Consider the following 27,529-nt stretch of genomic DNA (forward strand, 5'->3'; position numbering starts at 1 on the left):
AAAAAAAAAAAAAAAAAAAAAAAAAAAAAATCCTATTATTTTTGAATTGGAAATTGAAAAACAAAAGAAAAAAATTAGAGGCTTTCAACCTAGTAAATGGATATGACTAAGCATAAACTTAGAAAACTTATTCTTTATGAAATCCCTGTAAAGTTTTAAAAGAAAAATATATTTTTTCATAAACTTAAGTATCAAGGTTTGAAAATAAAATCAGATGAGCTTCCCCCCAGCCCCACTTCTAAAGTGCTGAAAAAAGGCTTGGAATTACAATTTTCATCACAGTCTCTTGTGATGGTCAGAGCCTGAGTGAGCAGTAAGAAATGCATCCATCCCCTTGACCACATCTCAGGACCTCTGGTTCCTCCATCTTCCTAAGGGCATCCACGCTGTTCAACATTTCCCCATCAGCTTCATCCCAATTTTTGTTTGAAGAGTTTTTATAAAGAGAAAATAACATGCTGAGGGTAAAAAATAAATTGGCAGGGATGTATGCCAAACTATTAACAGTAGATTTTGGAAATCAAGGGATTTTTTAACATTTCTAAATTTCTGTAATATTTAAATTCAAGTCAATTTGCATTATTTTTGGTAAGCAGAAAAAAATCTTTTTTGTAATTATAGAAGAAACTGTCAATGAATTATTTTATTGAAATAAAAATTCTTTACAGTCATCCTTGTTGATAACTTATTTTATACCTATTTATATCCACTTCCATTAATGGTGAGGTAAAATATCCCTATTTCCATTTTTATATATATTTATGTGTATTTTTTTGTATTGAATTTTATAGTAAAACCAACATTTTCCACTATGTGAAATATTTACTCCCTGATCCATAAGAGGGAGGGGAAATCCTATTTGTAATATAAAGTAGACCAGTTGAGAGTAAAATTAAAATATGAGTTGAAGGGGAAAATTTTTACTTAAAAAACAGTATTCTTGAATTGTATATAAAAATAGTAATTTGGTGCCAGGATATAAGTTAATAGAAGGAACGGGAAGAAACCACACAAAAAAACAATTCTAAAATGATCTCTGCATTTTTAATTTCTTAAAAGGCATGTTCACAGCACACTCCAAGCAATGGTTTGCTGCTTTTTGTCAAACAGTATGTCAGAAAACAAAGTTTTAAATGATTATTTCAAAAATTAGTTCTCTGAAATTTCTGTAAAGCCAATAATTGCCAGTGATCTAAACCTTTATTTCAGAGTAGTAAACATTTCAGAAATATAAGCCTACCCCAAATCACACTTCTCTGAAATGCAATTAAAAGCTATATAACAGAAACAAAAATAAATATTTTTCTAGAAAGAACATATTTGGCATTTTAAAATAATGTTAAAAGAAAAACTTCTAAATGTAAATAATGTTTAGATTTTTACTTTCTACTACTGGACAGAAAGTTTGGGTCTTTACTGGTTCCAGTGTAACTTCAGTAATTGGAGGAATGATTATGTTGTAGTTAATAAACTTCAATCCTAACATAGCCAAAGTACTTTTCCAGTACTGTGATTGCTTTTCTCTTAAAAAAAAAAAAAAAAAAAAAAAAAAAAACAGGCAGTGTGTAGCCATTGCTAAAAACTATTAAAAGTGTTTTAATAGGCAGCTCAAATTAGTTGGTTTGTTTGGTATCTGACTTACTTTATACATATTTTTCATCCTTTAATATCTCTAGTTATTTTTCTCAAAATTAATCAATAATCAATAAGTATATGGTTTTAATGAAATGTAATCTGAACTTTCACTGATTTCATTAAAATATAGCAAGTATAGTTAAGTCATATTCTGTCCCTCTAAATAATTTACATCTTCATTATAAATGTAGAGCAGCCATGCTGTGAGTTATATCCCAACCTTTTAACCTAAATGTAGAAAAGTTGAAAATTAAATTTAAAATTTTGGTTGATAAAGAAATTCTCATATATTTGTCTCTTTTAGAAACCTATGATGCTTTTCTTGATTATGAGCATGGGAAAAGTAGCATTCTGTTCATTTTCAAGATGTACCAATAAAAACTACATTGCTCATGCCTATTCCTACTAGCCATTCTGAAACCAGAATGGCTAGTAGGAATAGGCCATTTGTAATCTCCATTTGTAATACTCACTAAGGAGAAGACACTTTCTTTTAGAATCATGGTCAAAATATGGAAGAATTGAGAAAGGCTAATTTTAGGCTGATAAAATAATTGAGCAAAAATGCAACACAAAACAGGAAGGTGAATATCGCAAAGGTGTGGTCACAAAACCTCCCTTGTAAACACATCTGTCCTTTCCTTCCCATATTTAGAAATGTTACCTAGTTTTAAAATTTCTCATCAAAACATTTTATATCATGAGTCATGTAAAATTCAGTTTCCTTCAACTAGATGATCTACAGCTGTTAAAGAATTATATTATCCTGTTCATAAGATGAGAGGTAGTGACATTTTATTCTCTCAATGCTTAGCTAAAAATTCCACACATCTGGCACATGGGTTACAAGGGGGAAAGCACAGAAGCACCATTGTTCACCCCTCCTTGTTTTGGTACGTCAAGTCACCCACAACTTCATTAGCTATTGCAGCAGACAATCACCATTGTGTTGACAAAGAAAGCAGTGGGTGCAGGTACTATTCATCATATAGCACTGGCGGGTCTCCATCATCTTTCAAAAATGAAGCAGCTTTCCTTCCATTCTTCTGAACATGATCTTCATTCATTTTCTCCAAAGCTTCTATCTACAAAATCAATACAATGAATTCATTTGTCAAATTCCTACTTGGCAGAAATCATACTTTAGATGAAGGCAGTATTTTCACTCTCTTAATACTGAATCATTCCTATTGATGCTGGCCTTGAATTAGAATTAGAGTGTGTGTGTGTGTGTGTGTGTGTGTGTGTGCGCACGCGCGCACACATGTAGGTACATATACAGATATGTTTTTACTTGACTACACTCCCAGGGACAATACTGCATATATTTATGAAGCTAGTAACTGGAATATGATAGGTCTTATTGTGCACTCCATAAAGCTTTTCAGGAACAGAAAAAGGAATTTTCAACATTTGTAAAAAACACTAACACCTACTTACTGAGCTATTATCTTGTGCTAGTATGCCGCAATTTACCATCTTTCTGGCACTCCTCTTGTAGCCAGAGGCTCCAGCAGAGAGTGGCCAAATTCAAGTCATACTAGGGAGTTCTGGAGCAGACTGTGTAATCGTTCTCTGCTTTGGTAAAATGTTGAGAATCATTAGCTACTGTTTCACTTTTTAGTTTTGGTTCAATTCTGAGCAATCTTCTAAAAGGAGTTCTGTTTGCTTACCTGCTTCAGTGACTGATTACATATATACACACTATATGTATAGCATATATATTTTACATATAATATTTATATTACAATATATCATATCACATATATTATATTATATATATACATATAATATATATATTTGTACCAGGGATTGAAGCCAGGGGTACTTAACCACTAAGCCATATCCCCAGCCCCTTTTTCTTTTTTTCTTATTTTTTATTATTTTAAGACAGGGTCTTGATAAGTTGCTTAGGACCTTGCTAAAAAAATTGCTAAGGCTGGCTTTGAACTTGCAATCTTTCTGCCTCAGCCTCCTGAGCCACTGGGACTACAGGTGTGCACCACAGCACCTGGCTGGTAACTGATATTTTAATAAAAGAATATTTCCAGGGATGATGACATCTAACTTCTGGTGTTCTATTAAGAGCAGGTACCTGCTCTTAATAGAATGTGCACCAATTTCCTCACTCACAAAGTAAGGAAAATAGGCCTAAACTAGAAATACTTGTTCATCTTAACCAAAACTGAACTCCTTGAAGAAGTATTTTGCTATATGTTTATGCTAAGTTTCAGGCCTCAAAAAGACTGAGAACAACATCTCAACGGGAAAAAAGTCTCAATTTTGTTTTGAAGGAGGAGAGCATAAAATTAGCTCTGGGTTTCTGTTATCCCCTCTATGCATCTTTTCATCACCAGCAAGGTGAAAAAGAAATGTAATCACTTACCTCTGCTAAGAAATCAGCTTCATTGTCTGCTGAGATATTCAAGCCTGAAACGGCATTGAAGAGTTCCCGTTCATTAAGGGCTTCCTTTACTCCTCCTTTCTGGAAAAACTAGTAACAAAATGTAAGAACATCAGTAAAAGACACGATTCTCTTATAAACGAAACAGTATACTTGTAAGACACCACTGAATTCTTTAAAAAAAAAAATATTATTTATTTTAGGTGTAGATGGACACAACACAATGCTTTATTTTTATGTGGTGCTGAGGATCGAACCTGGGTCCCACCCGCGCTAGGCGAGCGCTCCACCACTGAGCCACAATCCCATATTTCAGACACTGATATTCCCACTTCAAGTTTAACTATACTCAGGTTCTCCTTGATTTCGTCCTCTACATATTCATTTCATCTCTTAGATTTCGTTTGTCACACTGCATCTTCTTCAGCTATAAAAATGGTCTATATAAAATTGTTTGGCACTGCTTTGAATGTGTAGATATAATAACATGCACTAAATCTCCTGAATTAAAAATTTCAAGCAGGCTCAGAGGTCGTTTCCAAAATGAAGTTATTCTGTCCTTTAGAGAGATCATTCCTATCTAAACCTGTTGCTAACAACTCATATCCCTTAGAAATGGCAAACAACCGTGACCCAACTTTGTGCTTCCTTCCAATCCTTTTACTTTGCTTTGCAGTGATAGTGACCGTACACTGTCCTACTAAGGAGACTGTTCTCCTTTTCATGACAACAGTAACGGCAGTACGTATGGAGACTCTCACTGTATGTCAGCTTCTTAAGTGTGATGCACACATTAAATGTCTACTCAACTGCTTGAATAGTAAGAGCCAAAACCAAAACTTATCTCTTGGAAATTTTGCTCAAATGTGAGGCACAGAATTAAAATCTGCTAAAAATCAAATCTGATAAATTGATTTTAAAAATGTTTTTCTTTTAGTTGCCAATGGACTTTTATTTTATTTATATGCAGTGCTGAGACACATGTAGTGACTCACACATTCTAAGCCAAGTGCTCTACCATTGAGCTACCCTAGCCCTGATCTTTATATTCATATTCTAAAGGCAGCCAATATCCCTTCCTTCAATTTCTAAGAGTATGGCCATCACTTACTCATCTGAGTAGTAAAAATATTTAAATCTGTTACAATCTACAAAAAAAGACACACTGGTTACACACCTACCTGTGAAATATTCCTACAGTCACGGAACAAGAACTCCAGGCCATGAGGATGGGTTGGTTCTACAGACTGACTGACATCAATCAACCAGACCTATTTAAATAGAGAGCACACTGATGTATTTACATTCAATAATTTACACCAGGTAATTAAATCTGAATTTTAACACAATGTTCTCCTCACCTTTCCAGCATGCCACAGCATGTTATACTCGCTGAGGTCGGCATGTACAAGTGTACATTCATTATATAACTGCTGCATCAACTGGGAGAAGAAAGGCAAACATTTAGAAAACTAATTCTAATTTATCTACATAGATAAAATGTGTACAGCAACCAATATCTTCCAGAAAAACAAAACAAGGTTATAAAACTTCTTTTCTTTTTTTCTTGTGATGCTGGGGATCAAACCCAAGGCTATACTCATGCCAGGTAAATGATCTACAACTGAGTTACAGTCCTAGTCCAAAAAAACTTATTTCCTCTTTACTTTGTGTAATCTAGGACTAGAATTTTGCTGTCATTTAGATAGTGAAGAAACAGTGAAACAATGGAGAGTAACTTGTTATTTCCTCGCCCTTGGGATACCAAGATCAGGAGACCAAAGGTCAGATTTGGATTCTCATGTAGGTAAGATGGCAGTTGTGTCTGCAGTCAATAATCAGGGGAATAAGGGAAGCTACTTCCCTTTATAAAAAGACAAATATCCCTCTATGAGTATAAACAGGAAAGGTAATTTCCTTCCAAACATGTTAGAAAAGAGATACTCTTTTAAATTAAGTAGCACAGTATATTCATTATTGATAGTGATTCCTAGCCTTGTAGTAGAACCCAACATTATGTATTTGTTTTCTAGCCTAAATAAAATTAAATAACAAAGGTTTATCATCAATTTAATCACCAACCACTCCATGTCCCAAAGAATCCAGAAAAATGGCTTGATTTTCTTTTCACTCTTCTCTTATTGGAGGCAGGGAAAGGTAGCTCATCTTTCTAGTACACCTTCACAAATTATTTTCAATTAACACTTTCATATTCAGATCAATTGCTGCATGACATGATGTCTCCATACAAAGACTACGCAAAAGGCACATAAGTTTTGCCAGTGTTCAATTAGAAAAACAGAGGAATCACAACAGTATAGAAGCATTTTCTTAAGGTAAAAGGCCTCAACTATATCCCAAGTATGACTAACTCCCTTAAGAGTTTTGACATGTGCCTGCATTCCCTACTACCTTCAATTTTCATCATCACTTTCTTATAGTGAGACCAATTCAACTTCTTATTTCCCAGCCATACCCACAGGTCCCTCCTTCAGAGCCAGAACTCTCAAAAAGACATACACACTAAGGAGGCACTTTACCTACTAAGTCTAGTAACATGAATATTAAGGTAGTTTTGAGAAAAACAGCTTCATGCTGTATATCACTAATGTCAACAATGAAGCTTTCTCTTGCTCCACGAGTCTCTTAAGTTTTCTAGAACTACTCAAGATACCAAATATCAGTGTAAAAATAACTCTTTGATGTTAACATTCCTTTACAAACTGTAGTTTGCCCTTAATATCACCTTTAAATAATACTGTTTGAAGAAGGTTTTTTTTTTTTTTTTAATTCAGAGAACGATTTCTTTTTTCTTTTGATATGGGGGTTCCTATGTTGCCCAGGTTAGCTTCCAATTCCTGGACTCAAAAGTGATCCTTCTGCCTCAATTTCCCAACTAGCTGAAACTACAGGGGTATACCAGCACACTAGGCTAGAAAAAAATGTTTTTAAAAGTTAGTGTGTGAAGCTGGGCATGGTGGCACACGCCTATAATCCCGGCAACTCGGAAGGTTGAGGCAGGAGGATTCTAAGTTTAAGGCCAGGCGTGGCAAGGCCCTAAGCAACTTAGTGAGAACCTGTCTCAAAAAATAAAAGGAGCTAAGGATACAGCTCAGTAGTAAAGGGGATCCCCACTCTGAGACAGAAGGTCAGCAGTATGTGAGTGCTTTTAAAGACACAACTTACATGAAGAGTTTGATAGTAGGCGTCTTTCATTTCTTCACTACTGAGCTTTACTTCTTTTAATTTAGGGGCTGGAACTTGATCATGGCCAATAAAAGACATAACTAAAATGTGTTTCTTGAGCAGTACAACTGTTGGACAAGGAATTCCCGCTCTCTGCATTCTACACAGAAAGAAATAATTAAGAATGCAAAGATCAAAAGGAGAAAGTATGTCATTTATTTAACAAACACCTAACACAGGCCTGCAACGAGGTGGCACTATGTCCCACCCTAGCAACATGGGAACACAAAAACACTAAGAGAGAGCCTCTGTCCATAGGAAACCCATGGAGTGGTAGAAGTAACAGCCACATGAGGAGGTTAATAGAGGGAAGTGTGATACATATGTTGGCAAAGATGTGAGCGGGCACTACAGGAGCACACAGGCTTTTTAAAAGAGTAGGGGAGCAAGAAGACCATATTAAGATACTATGAGAAAATGCAGAGACATTCAAGAGCACAGTCCATTTGGGGAATGCAGATTAGTCAACATAGCTGGATTTGTGAGGACAGGGAAGGGCAATCTGTGAAGTTATAGAGATGGTCAAGTTTCATGTCACAAAAGGTCTTTGAATTCACACTAAAGATTATGATAGCTGCTGACAAAGTGAGAAATGCAGGGATGAGAGCTTAGCTGTATAGAAATGGGATCAGAGCAGCAGCAAAACCACCTAAGATATTTATTCAACTTGAAAACTGTAAGTAGAAGAATTTTGCAACTAGTAAATGTGGATAATTGCTTTTGAAACCAAACATTTTTAGAAAAGAACCAAAATTAAGTTTTCTATAGATTAATAGGAAGATTTAATTAATGGGAAAATATTTAATAGGGAACTTAATTTCTTGGTTGAATGAAACAAATTCCTTGATAGAAAATAAACTGCTTAGAAATTGAGAACTAAGTCTAATAAATGAAAGGAAAATCAATTTGATTGGTTAAGATCCTAACCCCAACAAATTAACAAATTAGAATAATAAACAACATTTTCCCAAACAAAAAGGGAAATCATTATTTGTACTAAGCCTAACAGGAAGCTAGACAGTTTATAATTCAAAGACAATTCAAATGTGATAAAATGTCTAGGCAGAATATTTTCCTCAAATGTCACTGGGGAAAGAAAGTGACTTTTTTATCCTGAAAGTATGAATTCCAGTTACATACATAGAAATATAACCTCAGAAGCACTAGAATTTCAAGGCTTTTCATTATTTCTATAAATGAATATAAGAGAAAGCATGGACTTTTTGCCTGGCTAGTAGTCCTCACACTAAAAGGCAATTACCCAAGGTTACTTCTAGCACAATGATTTTCTTTACCTTGTGAGATTGTGCATTTCTTTTTCTGCCCACATGCGGATGATCTTACGTGGATTTAGTTTACTGAAGCGATCTTTAAACCTGAAATCATCTTTAATATATTTGTCACGATTCTTAAACTCATTAAGGGTTGTTTTAAATACCTTGATGGCACATTCTGTAGGTATAGCTTTACCATCTTCCTTTTCATCTTCCATGCTAAGTGGAGAAGAAAAATTAAATCAGTACAAGTTATCAGTTCACAAGTGAAACAATTACAAAATAAAAATTCTATAACACTAAAGTAGATCTACCTTCTCTGAGAAGGTCAAATTTTTATTTATTTATTTATTAAAGCCTTCAGGTTAGAACTTAAGAAACTTGGGTTTTGGGATTTTTATTTTTGTTTGAGACAATGTCTTGCTATGTTGCCCAGGCTTGCCTCAAGCAATCCTCCTGCCTCAGCCTCTCAAGGGGCCAGGACTACAGAAGCATGCCACTGTACCTGGCTGGTTTTCTTTCAAATAAATTGTCAGTCAGTTTTGAACAGTCCATTATAAAATATTCTTCATTTAATGTCCCCGATTGACCAAGGAATCAAGCTTGAGAAGCAATGAAAAGATATGCACTTTAAAATGGGACACAGTCTACCTGAGATGGCTTAGGGGCAAAATTCAATAGGAGCAACACAAAGAGTGGTTTTTAAAAAATAACTTTCATTCCTAGCAGATATAAAGGTGTGTGAAGGGGTCCCTGTCCAGTAAGTATGCAAGGAGGGCAGGAGAGAATCAAAGAAGCACGTGAATGGACAGGTCTCTTTGGATTGGAAAGTGCAGCAAGGCTTCATGGCACAAATGGCACTGAAACAGAACCAGGACAACAGGTAGGACTTGACGATATTAGCAAAAGCAGAGGTAGAAGCCTCAGGATATATCTGAGGAATATTAAACACTGTAGTTAAGACTAGGCTGGAGAGGAGTGAAAGAAGCTGAGCTGAAGGGATGCGGGGAAGACAGATCTATGAAGAGCCTAGTCATATCCCCAAAGCAGTGAGGAATCCTGAGGGCTCCTGAGCACGACACTCTCAAAGTCGCACAATCAAGCAACCAGAATATCAGGATGGGAGGGAGGGGGGAGAAGCTTGAGTGTGGGGCTGACTTGTGACATACTCCAACTATGAGCTGCTGAAAGGGCCCAAGTCATGGTGGTGGCAGTGAGGATAAGAGGAGGTGGATGAAACGAGAGCAGTATTTACCTTTAAATATCTGAAGGGATATTAATCTGAAGTGAAAGGAATGTATTTCCAGAGAACAATCTGAATCAAACTACCAACCTTCATCTGTGCCTTATTCTCCTGGTTGATTCCTTGTCCTCCTCCACTTAGCCTTAAAAGGTCAGCATCCTCCAAATGATTCTAAAAAACCCCACTTCTCCTTCTGGGCAATTGTATATAGCCCATAGCTTTAAATATCATCTCTGTATGTATAAAACCCACAGTTCCATCCCAGTCCTTAGTTCCTCTAGAACTTCAGGTTCATTTATCCAATGCCAATTTGACAACATTTGGTTGGATGTCTAGCCAGCATCTTCAACTTTACATGTCCAAAACAAAACTCTTGATGATTGCTACCTTAACTTACACTTCCCTAGGGTCTTGCCTCAGTAAATAGTACACAATTAGATGTTCAAGCCAAGAGACCTCCCATATCCAAAGGGTACAAACTTTTTATTCTGCCTTCAAAACACACACCAACAGTTGTCTCCTGTATCTTCACTTTCACTATTACCCAGAGTCCAAACCACCACCATTGCTCATTTCAACTGCTACAATTACTTTTTACTATAATGCTCTTTCCTCATAGTAGCCTGAGTCATCTTTCGAAAATAAAATCAGTTTTGGTTCCCACTGCAGTTAAATGAACAGCAGATTATTGCCCTGGTTCACAATCCTGCCTACACCAAACCCTGCCAAATTCTCCAGCCTCATCTCTCCTCTGCATATACTGTGCTCCAGCCATTCTGGCTTTCGGACTTTATCTCAAAAACCCTAAGCTTGTACCTGTCTGAAAGCATTAAGCACTAGCTTTTCTCTAGTCTAGACTGTCCTTCAACCTGACCTTTGAGGTAGCCTAGATGTGTCATTCAAGTGTCACTTCTTATTCTACTAATCAAATTCAGTCAATGAATCACTATAACAGTCACTATGACATCGCACATAACTGAAAATTTTTATTTAATATCGTCTTGGAAGAGTGTTGGAGAAGCACACTCTGCAGGGACCCTCCTTGTACCATTCATTGCTGTACCCTCAGAACTTAGAAGAGGACCTGGTACATGGTAGCTGCTCAACTATTGGTGGATGGACGGAGTGACTTTCAGGGAGAGAGATTAAGGACATACAAAGAATCTAAAGATATCACAGACAGAAAAGGCTAGATTTTGAGGTGATAAACAAACTCTTTGTCATTAGAATAGTTTAACCATATAGTACATAAGGCCCTATCAAAAATACCAGAGAAGGGGGATGGGGATATAGCTCAGTTGGTAGAGTGCCTGTCTTGCATGCACAAGGCCCTAGGTTTAATCCCCAGCACCAAAAAACAAACAAACAACCCAGAGACTTCTTTTAGAAGATTTGTAGAAGAGTCTAAATATATGATTTATCTTATCATTCTCCTAGTTAAAAAAAAAAAAAAAAAACCCAACACTTCCTTATTTCTTAGCAAATTATACATCCCCCCACCCTTTTTTTTTCAATAGACAGGGTCTAGCTATGTTACCCAGACTGGCTCCAAACTTCTGGGCTCAAGTAATCCTGCTGCATAGCATTCCAAGCAGTTGGTATTTCAGGCATGTGCCACAACACCAGCTTCCTCTAACTTTTTTTTTAATTGGTTTTTTAAAAAAATAAATGACAGTGGAATGCATTATAATTCTTATTACATGTATATAGCACAATTTTTCATATCTCTGGTTGAAGACACCAATTCGTGTCTTCATACATGTACTTTGGATAATGATGTCCATCACATTCCACCATCCTTGCTAATCCCCTGCCCCCTCCCTTTCCCTCCCACCCCTCTGTCCTATCTAGAATTCATCTATTCCTCCCATGCTCCCCCTCCCTACCCTACTATAAGCCCGGTACCTCCACACATGTACCTTCTAATCTTATTGTCTGAACCACAATCCTTATCTAACTTTAAAAGTATATAAATGTCCAATGAATAAACATCTATAGATGGTATACTATATATATCCTACAAATAACTTTTTGTACTCAACATTGGTTTTGTTTTGCCTATTTTTAAAATGTAGGTTGAGATATAACTTTATTGCAATGCCTTTCCTGAATCTACCTGGCAATGATCTTGTTCTGTTGTTATTACGTGCAGTGAGGTCTCACTTGTATAACTGGGCATTCTGTTATTTAATTACCTTTTATTGACCATAACCATTCCTGCTATAATGTTCTCTCTCCTTGGCATAAATTCTTTGAGAGTGTAGAGAATATGTTTTATACTTTACTACCTGAAAAGTATAACACAACTTACTATGTGAGCAATTGTTGACTACAGGACTGAAGCTGTAACTCAGTGGTAGAGTACGTGCTTAACATGTGCCAGGCCTTGGGTTAAATCTTTAGCACCCAAACCATAAACAACAACAACAAAAAAAAAAACATTGTCAATGGCTTGACCATCTGGAAAATGCCAGAAACTAGAAGAGCTTTGTAGAAGGAAGAATTTTAAGCCGATCCCCACAAGTTTTGCACCCCTTATATAATAACTCCCTGTCCTTGAGGGAATTGGACAGCCACTCCCTAGACTGGGTTACATTATATAGCAAAAGTGACATTTAGACAAAATCTTAGCAGAATGAAGGAAGAGATTCTCCTGCTGGTTTTTACATGAACTATGAGGGCCTGTGAGGGGGTCACATGGTGAGGATCTACAAGGCCAGGAGTTAAGAGCAAGCCAGCCCCAGTTGATAGCCAACAAGAGTAGGAACTCACATATCTTCACTTTCACTACAATCCAAGTCCAAATCACCACCATTGCTCATTTTAACTGCTAGTAAAAGGTGCCAAGTGAAGAGGACTCCAAGTTTCAGAAAGTAACATAGCTAGGCCAACACTTAAGACTGCCTTGTGAGACTGTAAGCAGAGAACCCAATTGAGCATAGAACCGAATAAGCCAGGCCTGAACTTCCTGTCAGCAGGAACTATGAGAAAATGGGTGTTGTTATTGTTAGGTACCACAGATAGAATCCAGGGAGGGTTTACCACTGAGCCAAATATACAGCCCTTTTTATTTTAATATATGGTCTCACTAAGTTACTCAGAGGTTCACTAAGTTGCCGAAGCTGGCCTTGAACTCACCATCCTCCTGCCTCAGATTCCTGAACTGCTGGAAGGGTATTATTTTGAGTTGCAAAATTTATGGCAATTCATTACATATAGCACATTATATATGTTTTTGAAAACATTTTTCAGTTGTACAAAACTGATGCTTTCTAGATTTGCTAACTTAAATGCAGAAACACAGATTATGATACCAATACCACCAGAAGGAAAGTAAATATTCATTATATCAAAGTATCATTGGAAAAAAAAAGATTTTGTAATTGTTAACTTTTTAATATAGAAAAGTCAAGAAACACCACTGCTACAATAGCCAACTAGGGGCCAAAACAGTGAACAAATTCATATACTCCTCATTTTGTGAGGCCTTCCACTGCTTAACCAAAAAAGAAAAAGAAAAAATTCATAGTCTTTGCACCAGCAATTTCATTATTAGTAATTTAGTCTAAGGACATATTTGCAAAGATACACTAACGTATAAGGATATTCTTATATGTAATGGAATGTACTCTTAAAAATGGGGTGGTACAGGCTAGCAATATAGAAAGGTCCAATATATATTAGCTAAAAAAAGATCATGAATATAGAGTACGATCTTTTTGCATATGCAAAGTAACGGACAAACACATACAAATTTCTGTAAAATTATAGACTTAAAACTGTTACTAGTGGTTTCTTTTGGAGAAACAGCTATTGGGCAAGGGTAAGAAAGATAAAGACTACTTTTCACTTTAATCCTTTCTACAAGTTTTAATCCACCACCATAAGTAATCTTTCACTTTTAAATAATCTGTATTATTTATTTATATTGCCTGGACTCAGGAAATCCTCAGTTGAAATTTATAAAGAGGGAAACAAACTTTAAAGGAGGACATATATGCTGACTAAAATTAATATCAATATTATCAAACATGATCTCATTTAGCCTGACAAAAATCCCATGAGGTGAGATATAATTTTTTAATGAGGTTTAGGAACTTGTTTCAGATCACATAACTTGAAAATGTAAGCTCCAATGTTAAACTCTTTCCTTTTTCTTTCTTTCTTTTTTTTTTTGGTGCCAGAGATCAAACCCAGGGACTTCATTGAGTTACACTCCCAGCCTCAACATTCACTTGTACCCTCTTCATTTTTAGAACTTAATAGTATAATTCAATATATTATCATGTATATGTGTTATCTAGAAAGGGAGACCAGTTAATTAAATAGTTAAGAAAACTAAAGACAAGAACTTGACCAAGTCATTTAAAAACTCTTAAATACAAAATGAATACCTTTTATATCATCTAGATTTTCTATAATACTTTTTAAATAATTTTACTTGCCATGCAATGTTAACTCTGACTTTGTATAAATCTGTTAATCCTGGGGAGAAAGGATTTCATATTTTGTTCATTTACCTCCCTCCATATGCATGAAAGACAACAGATTCCTTTCCTGTACTAATACAGCCAGTGATTGTCTCCAACATTCCAGAGTTGACCATTTTATACATAAGTAAACGTGTCTTAGGATCAACTGCTTTTTCCTGCAAAAGATAAAATACTGTAAGTAAAATGACTTATTATAAAATATTTTCTGATGGCAATTATCTAGAATACAAGTAACAATAAATGTTGGTGAGGATTTGGGGAAAAAGGTTCACTCATACATTGCTGGTGGGACTATGAATTGGTGCAACTACTCTGAAAAGCAGTATAGAGATTCCTCAAAAAATTTGGAGTGGAACCACCATTTGACCCAATTATCCCACTCCTCGATTTATACTCAAAGGACTTAAAATCAGCGTACTATAGCGATGCAACCACATCAATGTTTATAGCAGCCCAATTCACAATAACCAAGTTATGGAACCAACCTAGTTGCCCTTCAACAAATGAATGGATAAACAAAATGTGATATGTATACACAATGGAACATTACTCACCCAGAAAGAGTGAAATTATGGTATTTGTGGGTAAATGGATGGAACTGGAGTCTATCATGCTAAGTGAAATAAGCCAGTTCCCAAACTCAAAGGCTGAATGTTCTCTTTGACATGTGAATGCTAACATACATGGGGGGAGCGCGGAATAGAAGTTCACTGGATCAGATAAAGGGGAATAAAGGGAAGGGAGGGAAATGGGAATAGGAAAGACAGTAGAATGAATAAAACATAACTTTCTCATGTTCATATATGAACACACAACTAGTGAAACTCCACATCATGCACGACCCCAAGAACGGGATCCTAAGTTATACTCCATGAACGTATGTCAAAATACACTCTGCTGTCACGTACATCTGAATAGAACAAATAAAAAATCATTTTCTGAGCCATTTCTAAGACCTAACATTCAAAATACATATTTACTTTTTAAAACTTTATTATTTAATTTACTTAGATGTATATCTTAAAAGAGTGCCATGAAGATACATTTCATATAACTCTAGTATCTCTGAGAGTAATAGCTAAAAGAACCATTCCAAGTCAGATGCTAAGGGGAGTCATAGCTAAAATGAGGCATGGGGCCTGGAGATCTCAAGGTCTGAGTTCAGATAGTACCATGAGGCGAATATGGGTTTAGTGAAAGTCCCAAGTTTGTGCTGCACAGTCACTGTTTCTGTAAGGGACATCCTCAGGGGCAGGGTTTCTTGAAGACTGGACTCAAAGGGCTGACAGCAGAGCTGCAATTGCTAATGTCCCAAGGGAAAGAGAGCTTCTGAAAAGAGATTGCCCAACATGGTCAGTTTGGAAGGAGTTTTGAGAGGAGTTTCTAAATGGAGGACAAAGGGCAGAAGTGAGCAAAATCAGCTTAGGCCCCATCTCCCCTCTAGCCACACCCACCCACAATCTGCACTAGAACTATCTAAAGATTAAGAGTTCCATCTCAGCACCACATAAAAATAAACAAAAGTATTGTGTCCATCTACTTAAAAAAAAAAAAAAAGAAAAAAGAAACACCCCCACACTCTGGGAAGAAGCTGGTCTCCACTCTCCTCCGGTTTGCTATGGGCCCCAATGTAAAGACTCTGAGGGAGGTAACTCCCAGGTGCTCAAGCTCAAGAGCATCAGCAGAACCAGCCCCAAGCAGGAACACCTGCCCTGACAGTGGGCATCATCTTCCTCCTCACAGCATCTCAGTTCTTTCTTCCCGACAAAGCTGGAAAGGAGCACACTTTGGCCTCTCTAAGGGAAGCCTAGACATGGAGTCTACACCATATTATTTGTGCCTGCCCCTTCTGCTCCCTCCTCTCAGGTAGGGCACTGAAATGGACAGGTAGAGAGACAATCATGGGTTCTACATGGCCCTGGCTCTGGTAATGTCTGGTGCCAAACTGACACTTAGGACTCGCTGTCCACTGGTGCCCTCTCTCTTTGTCCCCCAAGAGAGACAAAGATGCTCTTTGAAAGAGCAAATTGAAACATGGGAAGTACCAGCACTATTCTACCACCTGCCACCCCTTCCCCATTACAGCAATAAGTATGTTTTCCTTCCCCTACTCCCAGGATTATGGTTAGGGTTAGATCCAAATATACAGTAGACACCCCTGGAGTGAGAAGCAATAGACAAGACAGCAAGGGGTACCTAACAGGCATGTAATATACAGACACCATCTCTCTCCATAAGGTAGAGGCAGAGTTCCTCTCCTTCCAAAACCCCTGGCTTTTGACTTCCCCTTCCAGCTTTAGACACACTTTCCACCAAGCTAGGCCCCCAACCAGGTATCCTTGGCCCCAATTGCTCTTCTGTGTAGAACCTATGCAACACAGAGACACTTTTGGAAACCATGAGACAATGCCTCCTTCCTTCTAGCCCTGAGCCAGGACTAAACACATAGGACCTTGCCTGGCCCACCCTATGTGGTCCTCCTGCCTCCAGGGTCTTTCTCAAGAGATTTGGCTGTGATTTTCATAATCTGTCCTTAATCTAAAAAAGTAAAGTGGAGATTAAAAAAAAACTGAGATACTAAATCAAAATCTTATTTTATCACCAGTTTAAAAAGCTCTAACATTCCTACTATTTTTCTAAATATTTAACAAAATTAGTTTATTATCAAGATGGTAGGCATTATCAAGAATTCATTAGAGACTTATAGGTCACAAATATATCAATAGAGAAATAATTTTTTAAAAAATCCTGGAACATTCAGATGCAATGTAAATTATAACAGTCCAAATTAATTATGACCACTAAAATGTACGTTTTGAATAAGTAATTAGTAACCATTATGTTAAATCTGAAAGGTCAAATGGCAAAGTCATTTAGACTATATTTACATCTTTGATTCAAAAAACCAATCCTGTGGAAAAATATCAAACATAAAATTTTATTTTGTTTTCCCTCCCACACATCAAGTTTTCTAATATGAGTATATTAAAGGAAAAAAAAATCTAAGATCCTTACTGCAGTAGAATGTTCCTTCTTCTCATGGAGGCGGGCACTTCGACGTTCTTCTGAGTAGGCATGTTGTTTTAAAGCATTGAAAACATGGTTTGACAGTTTTAAATCCATTCCAATTCCATCTCCTACCTGAAATCCAGGTGCAAACTAACAAAAATAGAAGAATTAGCATCTAAATATTTTTAGTTGGGAACAGAAAAACAAAACAAAAACAGTGAAGTCTTTACTTGGAACAGAGTTCCTACTCAATAGATAATCATGCTATAAAAACAAAACGCAGGGCTGGGGCTGTAGCTCAGTGGTAGAGTGCTTGCCTCACACATGTGAGGCACTGGGTTCGATTCTCAGCAGAAAGAAAGGAAGAAAGGCAGAAAGGATGGAAAGGAGGAAGGAAGAAACTGTGTCCAATTACAACTAAAAAAAAAAAAAAAAAAACAAAAAACCCATAGGTACTACACTGAAAAATAAGTCACTAATACAAACAGGAGAAATGCTACTAAAAAATTACAGTCCAAAGGAAGGTACTTATTCTATACACAGATAACGTCCAATTACACCTAAAATTAAGGTCTTTCAGTGTATGCTTTGAACCTCGTTTTAATATCAGCCAAAGTACACAGTACTGCATTGTGAAGGCTTACCAAAGAAATCAATATCATAATTATTTATGAGAACTGAGTTAGCATAGCAAGTTATGCCCATCCCATTTATGACAATTGCATTGTAGAGTTGCATAGCACAATTAGATAGCCACTTGCCACATCTGGATATTTAAATTTGAGCTAATTAAACTGAACTTAAAATTCAGTTCCTTAGTTGCTTCATGGTGGCTACCATACTGGAAAGCACAGATACAGAGCACTGTCATTAACACAGAAAGTGTTAATGGATGGCAGTGTTCTTAAACCAGATATGAAATACTTTTAGAAATTATATACTTAATAAAATATTTACTTAACAAGCATTTGTGTTCTAAGGTCTATTTTCTATTAATCATAATATTTATGGAAGTTAAAATGTTATCTTTTAAAAATAGTATTTCTCCCTCTCATTCCTAGCTCAGTTATCACTGTTTTGTATTTATTGGGTAGGGATGCTATTGATAAAAAATAATATGAAAAATGAATGTTATATAAGAACAATTTCTTAATTTCAGGATCAATGTTAAGTCATTTTAATTTTTTAAATAATATAGGGTTTTATTCTGAGATACTGTATATTCTCAAGTGGTTGAGTTTGCACGATATTGCTACATTGCCATATAAACAGCTAATGTCTTCAGAAAGACGGATTTTTAGAAATTTAAGATATTCTGCATAGAATCCTGTTTTCAAAACATTCAAACAAAACTCTTGATTCAGAGATGGGTATTCTCTGTAACTTACATTTTCCATTCTTGCTGTATTCTTTCTGCCACATACCACTTCATCGTGTTTGGTGGTGATATCTTTTCCTTTTCCAATAAAACCCTTTTTGGGAGTAGGAACTGGTTTTGCTAAAGGCAATTAAGATAAGCCAAATATATGAAAATAGAAGAAACTAAATTACTACATTCAACACTGCCTGAAAACATTTGAATCTAATGGAGTAAATCATTAAATGAGATTCCAAAATAATTCATTGGAAAAATTAAGTTTTCTATACTATTCTATTCTATCCCCCCAAAACTAACAGCTTTGATACCTGGTATGTAGGGATCATCGCGAGTGTCCTGCCAGTCAACCTCATCTTCGGAACTATCGCTGTCTTCAAAAGGATGCACTTTTCGATAATTTTCAAAGGAAATGGAAACTTAAAAGGAAAAAATAGTTGAAGATTTATTTAGGAGAACAGTATAAGCATTTTCTATCACTCAATCGAGTTGTCACAATAAGGTAATAATACCTTTGCTATCGCCATTGAATTTTTTTTCTTCACGCCTAAGCTGTGCATCATATTCTCTGTCAAATTCCATCTGTAGCATCTGAGCCAGCATTAGGTCGCTGGAAGTATCAGTGTTTTCTCCAGAAATAAATGGTCCTTCAGCAACACTATTCAAAATAAAGTGATATAAACTAATATAATGTGCTGGTGCAAACAGGGCCTGTTGATTATGACAGTAAGATATGCCTTTTTAGGGTTAGAATTGTATTTAACAATGGGCAGAACTCTACCAAACCTTCTCTTCACCTTCTCCTGCCCAGGCAGCCTCAAGACCAATGGCCTATACCTATGACAACACCAGCCAGGATTAAAAGAGCCAGAAGAGAATGCTACTGGGTCTATTAGAAAATTCAAACTGAAACCCAGAATGCATTTTTTCTGTGTTCTAGTTAAAGGATAAAAATTTATAAAAAGATAAAACTACAAACACTTCAGAACTACACCTCACCTAGTTCAGCTGTTACATTAATAAGAAATAACAAAACTCAAGAGAAAGAGTGGTTTATCCAAGATCATATAAGCCGAGTATCTTTTATACCTAATGTTTGAGAACAGAGGTTTTCAGATTTTGGAATTTTTTCCTTTTTTGGAATATTTGCATAGGATTTATCAGTTGAACATCCCTAATATGAAAATTCATATTTGATATACTCCAAAATCTGAAACTTTCTGGGTGTCTTTTGAGCACCCAAAGCTTTTTGGGTTGTTGAACCTGTACAGAAAACCAGTCACATAATCAGGACCAAAATTTAAATATCAGTACATTCCCAATATTGTGCTCTTTCTACTGCACTGCTTTTTAAAATGTATTTAATTGCTTGTCATGACAATCATTAATCAAATCCCTAAACTTTGTTATAGTAAGCTACCAAATAAAATAGATATTTTGTGAATTTTACTTACGAAACCTCAGGAAAAGCAGCAGCTTCTTCTTCTAACTGTAATTCTTTAGCCAACTGTTCACTCATTACATCAGCCAAAGAACAGGATATTGTGTTTTGAGGGGTAGCCCATGGACACTATTAAAAACAAAAACAAACCTCATAATTAACTTAGAAATAAAATAAGGGTCCCTTTTGAAAATTAAACTGGTTAAATGAACACAAAATGCAAGACTAGTTATTTGAAGAAATTATCTTAGAAGTAAAAATATCACCTAACTCAATTTAAATAAGGAGATATATATATACACACACACACACACACACACACACACACACACACATTAAAACAGCCTGAAGTACTTTCTGGCCTATTCTCATAGCTGAGGGAGGCACCAGGCTATTATGGTATCATCTCAACAACCAGAGTTCAAGTTCCTCCCCTGTTTCCAATTCCTTGCTTACTGAGCAACCTTTGGCTTATGATTTGGTTTTCCAAGCAGATTCTCTCATAGAAATAGACAATACCAACTAGCACAACTTAAAACCCACTTAGAAATTATACTTAATTCTAATTTAAGTATTAAATCTTAGTATAAAGTGTCTGCCCCGTCTCAAGACTTTCTAAAATAAAACCAACAAGAACCACAAAAATATTTTTTGAACCTCAGAATTTGAGAGACAGACTCTTGAAATAATATAATTATAATCAAAATAATATTCTGAGACTCTTCTTGAGCAACTGGCCAGTTGGCTTTCCTCAATGACATCTGTGTCTCAACCTTTTTTTTTTTTTTTTGGTCCTGGAGTTTGAAGTCAGGGGCACTTAATCACTGAGCCACATCCCTAGACCTTTCTTGTATTTTATTTAGAGACAGGGTCTCACTGAGTTGCTTAGCACCTGGCTTTTGCTGAGGCTGGCTTTGAATTTGTGATCTTCCTGCCTCAGCTTCCCAAGTTGCCAGGATTACAGTGTATACCACAGGTATATACCACCGTATCCAGCTGTCTCAGCCTTGTTGAAACACAAATTCTAAATTTATTTCACTAACTAACTCCTAACTAATCTTTTTGCTATCTTGCTTACTTACATTCTTCACACCAACAAAAGTAAAAAATTCAGATTTGATTGATTCCTCATTTAGATCTCTTTTTATTGTTTCCCACTGCCTTCGGGATAAAGTTCAAACTCATTTCTTTACTAAGTGTCTAATATGGTATTTATCATACAAGGATATCTGTATAGCCCCAAATTTAATTAAACAAGATTAGTCAGCACAGGCTCTCTATCTAGTCTAAGAGCCTTCTGGCATGGCTCTGAGAGACAACTGGACAACTGACCCTTGTACAGGCCTCATAGCTCTTTGGTTCAGGAACTGACTTAGCTCAGCTCTTTGGGTGGAGTACTTAGGGGTGATAAACAATGATAACTATATTTATGCCTGAGTGAATCAGAATCAAGTTTCATTTAGTCTTACATGGAGATTCAGGAGGTACACCTGGTCCCTAGCACATACCTACATTAGCCATCGCAGAAATGATCCAGACTTATGTATAAGGCCAGACCTAGGAAGAACAGGGAGGCTTCCTCAAGTTCTGGTATGACTCAGAGTTTATCTGTCATTGAGTACACTCCTGATAAGTCTTTTGTGGTCTGGCAACTTGAAGCTCTCTGTAATTTACAGATCATAGCTAATCTTTTGGTTACACGATTCTGCTGGTTTCTTTCTGCTCTTTAACCTGGAAATACTTGAACCAAAACCAATTAGTTTTGATTCAAAGTCCAGGTTCCCAAGGCAGATAACTTTATTGTCTAACTCAGAATTCTTATTCACATTTGACAATAAATAATAGTAGCATATCGGAGAGTATTTCAATATTCCCCGTATTTAAGCAGCTTAGCTAAATACATATAACATACACAGATTATTTAAATCATGCCATAACCGAGTAGTTGCAATATCATTTCCATTTTAAAGGTTTGGAAACGAAAATAAAGACAGGCTTTCTAACTCAAGATAAGACTGTGGGTGGAAGTGCTGATGAGACCTGAGCCAAGGTTGTAGGACTCAAGAGGCTACATTTCTTTGTCTTTTACTGCAGCTTCCCTAATTGCCTTCCCTGGAATGTGAGAAGCAAACTCACTTATTGTCTCTAGTATAAAATCCACATTCCTCAGAAAGGAATGCCCTTCACAACTTGCCCTCACTTACTTTTCCATACCCAACACTCATAGATCCTAACTAATTATATACCAAATATGGCATATTTCACCCCTCCAAATCTTCACTCATTCTTTTCTCTCAATAGTTTTTCTCCTCTGTTTACATCAATTAAATGTTACCTCCTCTTTTAAGACTATCTCCATCATCAGACAAAGTTGGACTCTTGCTTTTTTGTACCTACACACACTATGCAAACACTTCTATTTCATGACCCACTGCTAATTAGGGTTCATATATCAGCCATGATGAAGCACAGGCTCCTTGCAGGGTGGAGTCTTCTCATCTCCAGAGCTCAGCATAGAGTTTTGGACATAAAGAAGCATTCAAGTACTTACTGAATAATGTGCTGCGAGGAAACAGTACTCAGTTAATGGAACTGCCAAGCTGTCCATAAGCTGCAAAGGTCTGGTACTTTTTGACATTCCTACTATTCTGAAGTCCTTTCCTCCACCCTTGCCCACCCACTTCTAAGGCTTCCAGTCTTTTGACATATGTGAACTAATTCTGTAAAGATATTAAAACATTAGTTGAGACTTTCTCAGAGGCGGCAAAAATGATGGGCAGCAATTTGGTCACTTTGAGGCAAAGATTCCCTACTCCTAAGAGTCTGGATCAGAAAGAGAAACACGTAGAGATAACATACAGCACCTGGACACCCTAATGGTCCCCCTCCTACTGACTTTGCTCCTCAGAGCCTCACACTCTAGAGTTACACTTCCAGTACCTCTGCTGACCAACTTGGCTGGGCCACCTCACTCTGAAGCAACTTCCTGGGGTGAGGTAAATAAGTAAAGATTTCAGAAAGGCTGCCAACTCCACACTTTGAAATCAAATCAAACTCTTCAACCAGTCATCAAAAGCCCTCCACAAAAATTTTCCACACTCTGTGAGGGACAGCTTTGGAGCAGGGAGTAATTCCTTGGGCCTGTGCTCATCTCATTAAGGGGACTTTGAAAAATTTACTGGAATCTTCTCTTACCAACAGGCACCGGATGATAATATATTGGAGAATTCTCTGCAGGTGTGACTCTTCAGTAAATCACTATTAAATGTTAAAATTGTAATAGTAATAAACCCAAGGCAATGAGGGAAAACTCACAATCTTGCTCTATCCTTGCTATCCAAAGTCATTTCCTACTATTCTGTTCATCAACAATAGATCCCCATAACACCAAGATTTGATGAAAAATCCCACACAGTTTCTAAGGGCTTTCAAAGCCCATAATCAGCTGCATGAGTTTTTTCCCCATTGCTAAAGAACCCTAAGACCAATCCTGTCTTCCTCTCCTCTGGGAAACTGCCACTGACCCCTGTTCCTCAGTGTTCTACTCCACCATCACATTCTCCCACCCCTGGCTGGCTATAGATTAGATAGAAATCATCCCCCTTTCCTTCCAGGTCCTAAGGATGTATCCCCTGCTGCCTGTCCCACTTTCTAAAGACAACTATGGAGAAAGAATCAGGGAAAGTAAAAAATGGCAAACACAAAGGAGGCACAATGCAAAAATTCAGTCCTCTTACTTGAAGTAAACAAAAAACACACAACCTGGAAGAAGATCCCTTTTCTAACCAAACAGCCAGAAGATTAAACTCTAGGCAGAATATTAAAGTAATTTTACATCTCAAGACAAAGGTTTTGGGAACAAGAGATCTGTTCTACACACCACCACTATCCATTTTTTAAATGAACATCTTATACTAGTTTTCAATTCGTAGAAAACTAGCAAAGATAGTAGAGTACCCAAACACTCCATATCCAGTTTCCCCTACTATCTTATGTTAGTGTCATGCATTTGTCATAATTAATGAACCAATATTTATACATTAACTAAAGTCCAAACTTTACTCAGATTTCCTTGGTCTTTCCCTGATGACCTTTTTCTACTTCAGAATCCCACCTGAGACAGCACATTACATTTAGTTGCCATGTCTCCTTAGGCTACTCTTGGTAGTGAGTGTTAAGACTCTTCTCATTTTCATGACCTGGACAGTTCTGAAAAAATACCACTAACACATTTTTCACAGCTCTCTTTCCAACAGAGCTACATATTTCTTCACTTTCACCTCTAGTTTACCAATCTTTCCTTCTCAGAATGTCTCCTAAAATTCTTTGTCCATAACAGCAGCTTGGCATTTTATAAGCAGCACCATAGGACTCTGGTGAAGGAGCCCCCAGGGCCCATTCAAAGAATCTGCAGAGTCAAAAATTCCAAAATAGTATTAAGACATTCTCTTTGAAGCTTATTCTTTTACCTGTAGAGTTTTCACAAGTCCATATCATATATCATATGTGATGGCATCATCACTGATGGCTAATGGAATGTGTGCATGTGTATTCTAGCATTTTCTAGAATTTTCTAAGGCAGCAAGTTTAGGACATAAATGTGCATATTTAGAGATTTAACTCAATTCATTCTCAGTATTTCTATTGTACTCCTATTCTGCAAAGATGGATTTTTTTTCATATACTTCAAACATATTACAACAGATTGAAAGAAAAAAGAAAAAAAAAAAGGGATGAGAATCCAGCTATCTTCTACTGAGTGAAATGTTAAAGAGAGTTTAAAAAATATAAAATAATATTCTCTTCACTAATTTTCTTTTGAAGGCTTTTTAAAGATTTGTCTAATTAGTTATACATGATAGCAGAATGCATTTCGATTCATTGTACACAAATTGTGCACAACTTTTCATTTCTCTAGTTGTACAAGATGTAGAGTCATACCACACCTGCAATCATACATGTACCTAGAGTAATGATGTTCACCTCATTCCATCATCGTTCCTGCCCCCTCCCCTTGAAGGCTTTTTAAATATAAAAATGTTATTTATGAGCTGGGGTTGTGGCTCAAGTGGTAGCGCGCTCGCCTGGCATGCACAGGGCGCTGGGTTTGATCCTCAGCACCACATAAAAATAAAGATGTTGTGTCCACCGAAAACTAAAAAATAAATATTAAAAAAAATTCTCTCTCTCTCTCTCCCTTTAAAAAAATGTTATTTATGTTAAGGTGACTTTTAAATAACTTAACAGTTTATTTCTCAGTTTTAATTTCAGCCATGATAAATGTCAATAGATATAACTAATATAAACAATAGTGGGTTTTTTTTGGTCTTCAATGATTTTTTTAAAAATGGTACTGGGGATGGAATCCAGGGCTTTGAACATGTTAGATAAGTGCTCTACCATGCTGCTACATCTCTAGCCCTTGTTATTTTAATGCAGCTAGAGCTAGGGCCCAGACTGGTTTTAAATTTGCAATCCTTTTGCCTAAGTCCCACCTGGGATTACAGGGGTGTACTACCACACCTGGCTTCAAAAGTATTAAAAGGTCCTAACCAAAAAGTCTTGAGAATTATTAGCCTTAAATCTTCCTTCCATTTTTCAAGGCCTTCCTCAAATGTCTACCTGCTTCCTCCATTCACTCTAGTTTTCTACAAGTTTAGAGAAGAAAAGGGTTAAGTGATACTTTTAGCCTTTTTAAATAGTTTTGTTTATTAAAGCCCTGTCTTTCCAATAGAACATCAATAAACCCTAGGAGCGTATTTCTTGTTAAATGATGAAAATGGAATTTTGCAGTTTTGATTATGTACATTTAAATGACAATATGACATAAAATATTTTCTTAATCAGTTTGGTAAAACTGGTTCTGAGATTAGGATCTATTATGAACAGTTCGTCTCATTTGACATTTTCACCAGGCTTTGCGGATGTTTAACTGCAGGAATTTAACATAGAGTATATATATTTGTTAGTCTGTCTATTGATTTTTATGTCCACTAATCACATTTACCAATGTAATGTCTTAGATTTCTCCTAAAGTTGTATAAGAATTTTTAAAACCAAGCATGGTGGCTTGGCTTGTAACCCCACAACTCAAAAAAGAGGCATATGCTGGAGGGTGACAAATTTAAGGTCAGCCTGCCCAACTTAGCAAGACCTCTCAAAATAAATAGGGCTGGGGATGTAGCTCACTGGTAAAGCACAACCAGGTTCGATTCCCAGTATCACCAAGAAAGAAAAAAAAACTTTTTTAAAATCAACTTTTCTTTTGCCTCTTAACATAAGTTAAGACCAAGTCTAAAGGTCCAATAAGATTAACAGGTAATCTTTTGAATGAAACAAATGTTCTGTGTTAGCATGCAAAGGACAATTATATAGTTAAAACTGCTGGATTTCTTCACAACCTTAATTTGAGGAACACAAATCCCAATGTAATTGCTTTTGCTCTCAAGCAATCCTCAATAATGCGGCACAAATCTTTTCACCCATCTAATGAATGTAACATCAAAAGGAGCAGCCTGAAAATCAGAAAACAGATGTGAAATAAAGGTATAAGTTTGCTATTCTACAGAAAAAAAAAAACTTAAACGTTAACACTGAAAATTCACAACCGTTTTACAGTATGTAGTATACACTTCCGTATCAGCGTCGGAGGAGGGAGGGTCTGCCCGCGTTCCATACCACTTCCAAAACAAGAAATCACAGAACTGGGATAACCACATTTATCAAATTAAGAAAAAGCTTCCTAAAGCAACCTTCTGTCTAGCTTTCTATGAATTGGGCTGACTCACTTGGCCTGTGAAAAACAAGATCGTGTTCGTTTCCCCTCAAGTGTCAGTGTCTGTAAAGGGAATTATATGCAAATATATGCTACAGAGACTCAAAGGCAAGGTAGGGAACTAAAGACAGAGCCCAGACCACCCAGGGCCACCAGCGGGAGCCCTAGCCGCCCTCCGCTGTCTCTTCCCACTACCACACCCCGGGAGCCCGACTGCGGTTCCCCCGTCTGGAAGTCGTCGGGGTCCCGCCCCTCTAACTGCCTGAGTGACTTCTCCCAGCGTTCCGAGAGAACCAGGCCGGGTGACCAAGGCAGGTTACGCCAGCACGACCACCACTCACCTTGCTGGGTCCCCAGGCCGCTGCCCTCCCGGGCTCAGGTGATGCTACTTCGACCAGATCCATTGGGGGAAGAAAGCAGCAAGAACAGAGCAGAGAGGTGGCAGGGCGGGAAGCAGGTTTTGCGGAGGAGAGAGATGGCAGGACGGGAAACAGGCTCTACTAAGGAGAGAGTGGCAGGACAGGAAGCAGGCTCTGCTAAGGAGACAAGCGGGGCGGCGGCGACTTGCTGCTGGTGCCGGAGTTAGGGTGACAGATGGCGGCGGCTGCCGCCGCGTCCGGAACTAGACTTCTTC

The 27,529-nt window shown here is 37.0% G+C and overlaps 1 protein-coding gene across 1 annotated transcript; it reads right to left on the bottom strand.

Annotated features, from left to right (window-relative positions):
• Positions 1–1,025: 1,025 nt before the first annotated feature.
• Positions 1,026–27,529, bottom strand: Riok3 (RIO kinase 3). Its single transcript, XM_015482485.2, has 13 exons — positions 27,237–27,529; positions 20,134–20,249; positions 19,192–19,337; positions 18,991–19,098; positions 18,693–18,802; positions 17,311–17,454; positions 14,323–14,450; positions 8,581–8,778; positions 7,226–7,385; positions 5,401–5,481; positions 5,221–5,310; positions 4,022–4,129; positions 1,026–2,720 (listed from the first exon to the last, which is right to left on the bottom strand). Exons 1-13 carry the CDS (start codon positions 27,297–27,299, stop codon positions 2,613–2,615), a joined length of 1,560 nt encoding a protein of 519 aa, XP_015337971.1. The 5' UTR covers positions 27,300–27,529; the 3' UTR covers positions 1,026–2,612.

This window comes from Marmota marmota, unplaced genomic scaffold, assembly GCF_001458135.2.
Source record: "Marmota marmota marmota unplaced genomic scaffold, marMar, whole genome shotgun sequence".
Classification (NCBI taxonomy): Eukaryota; Metazoa; Chordata; class Mammalia; order Rodentia; family Sciuridae; genus Marmota; species Marmota marmota.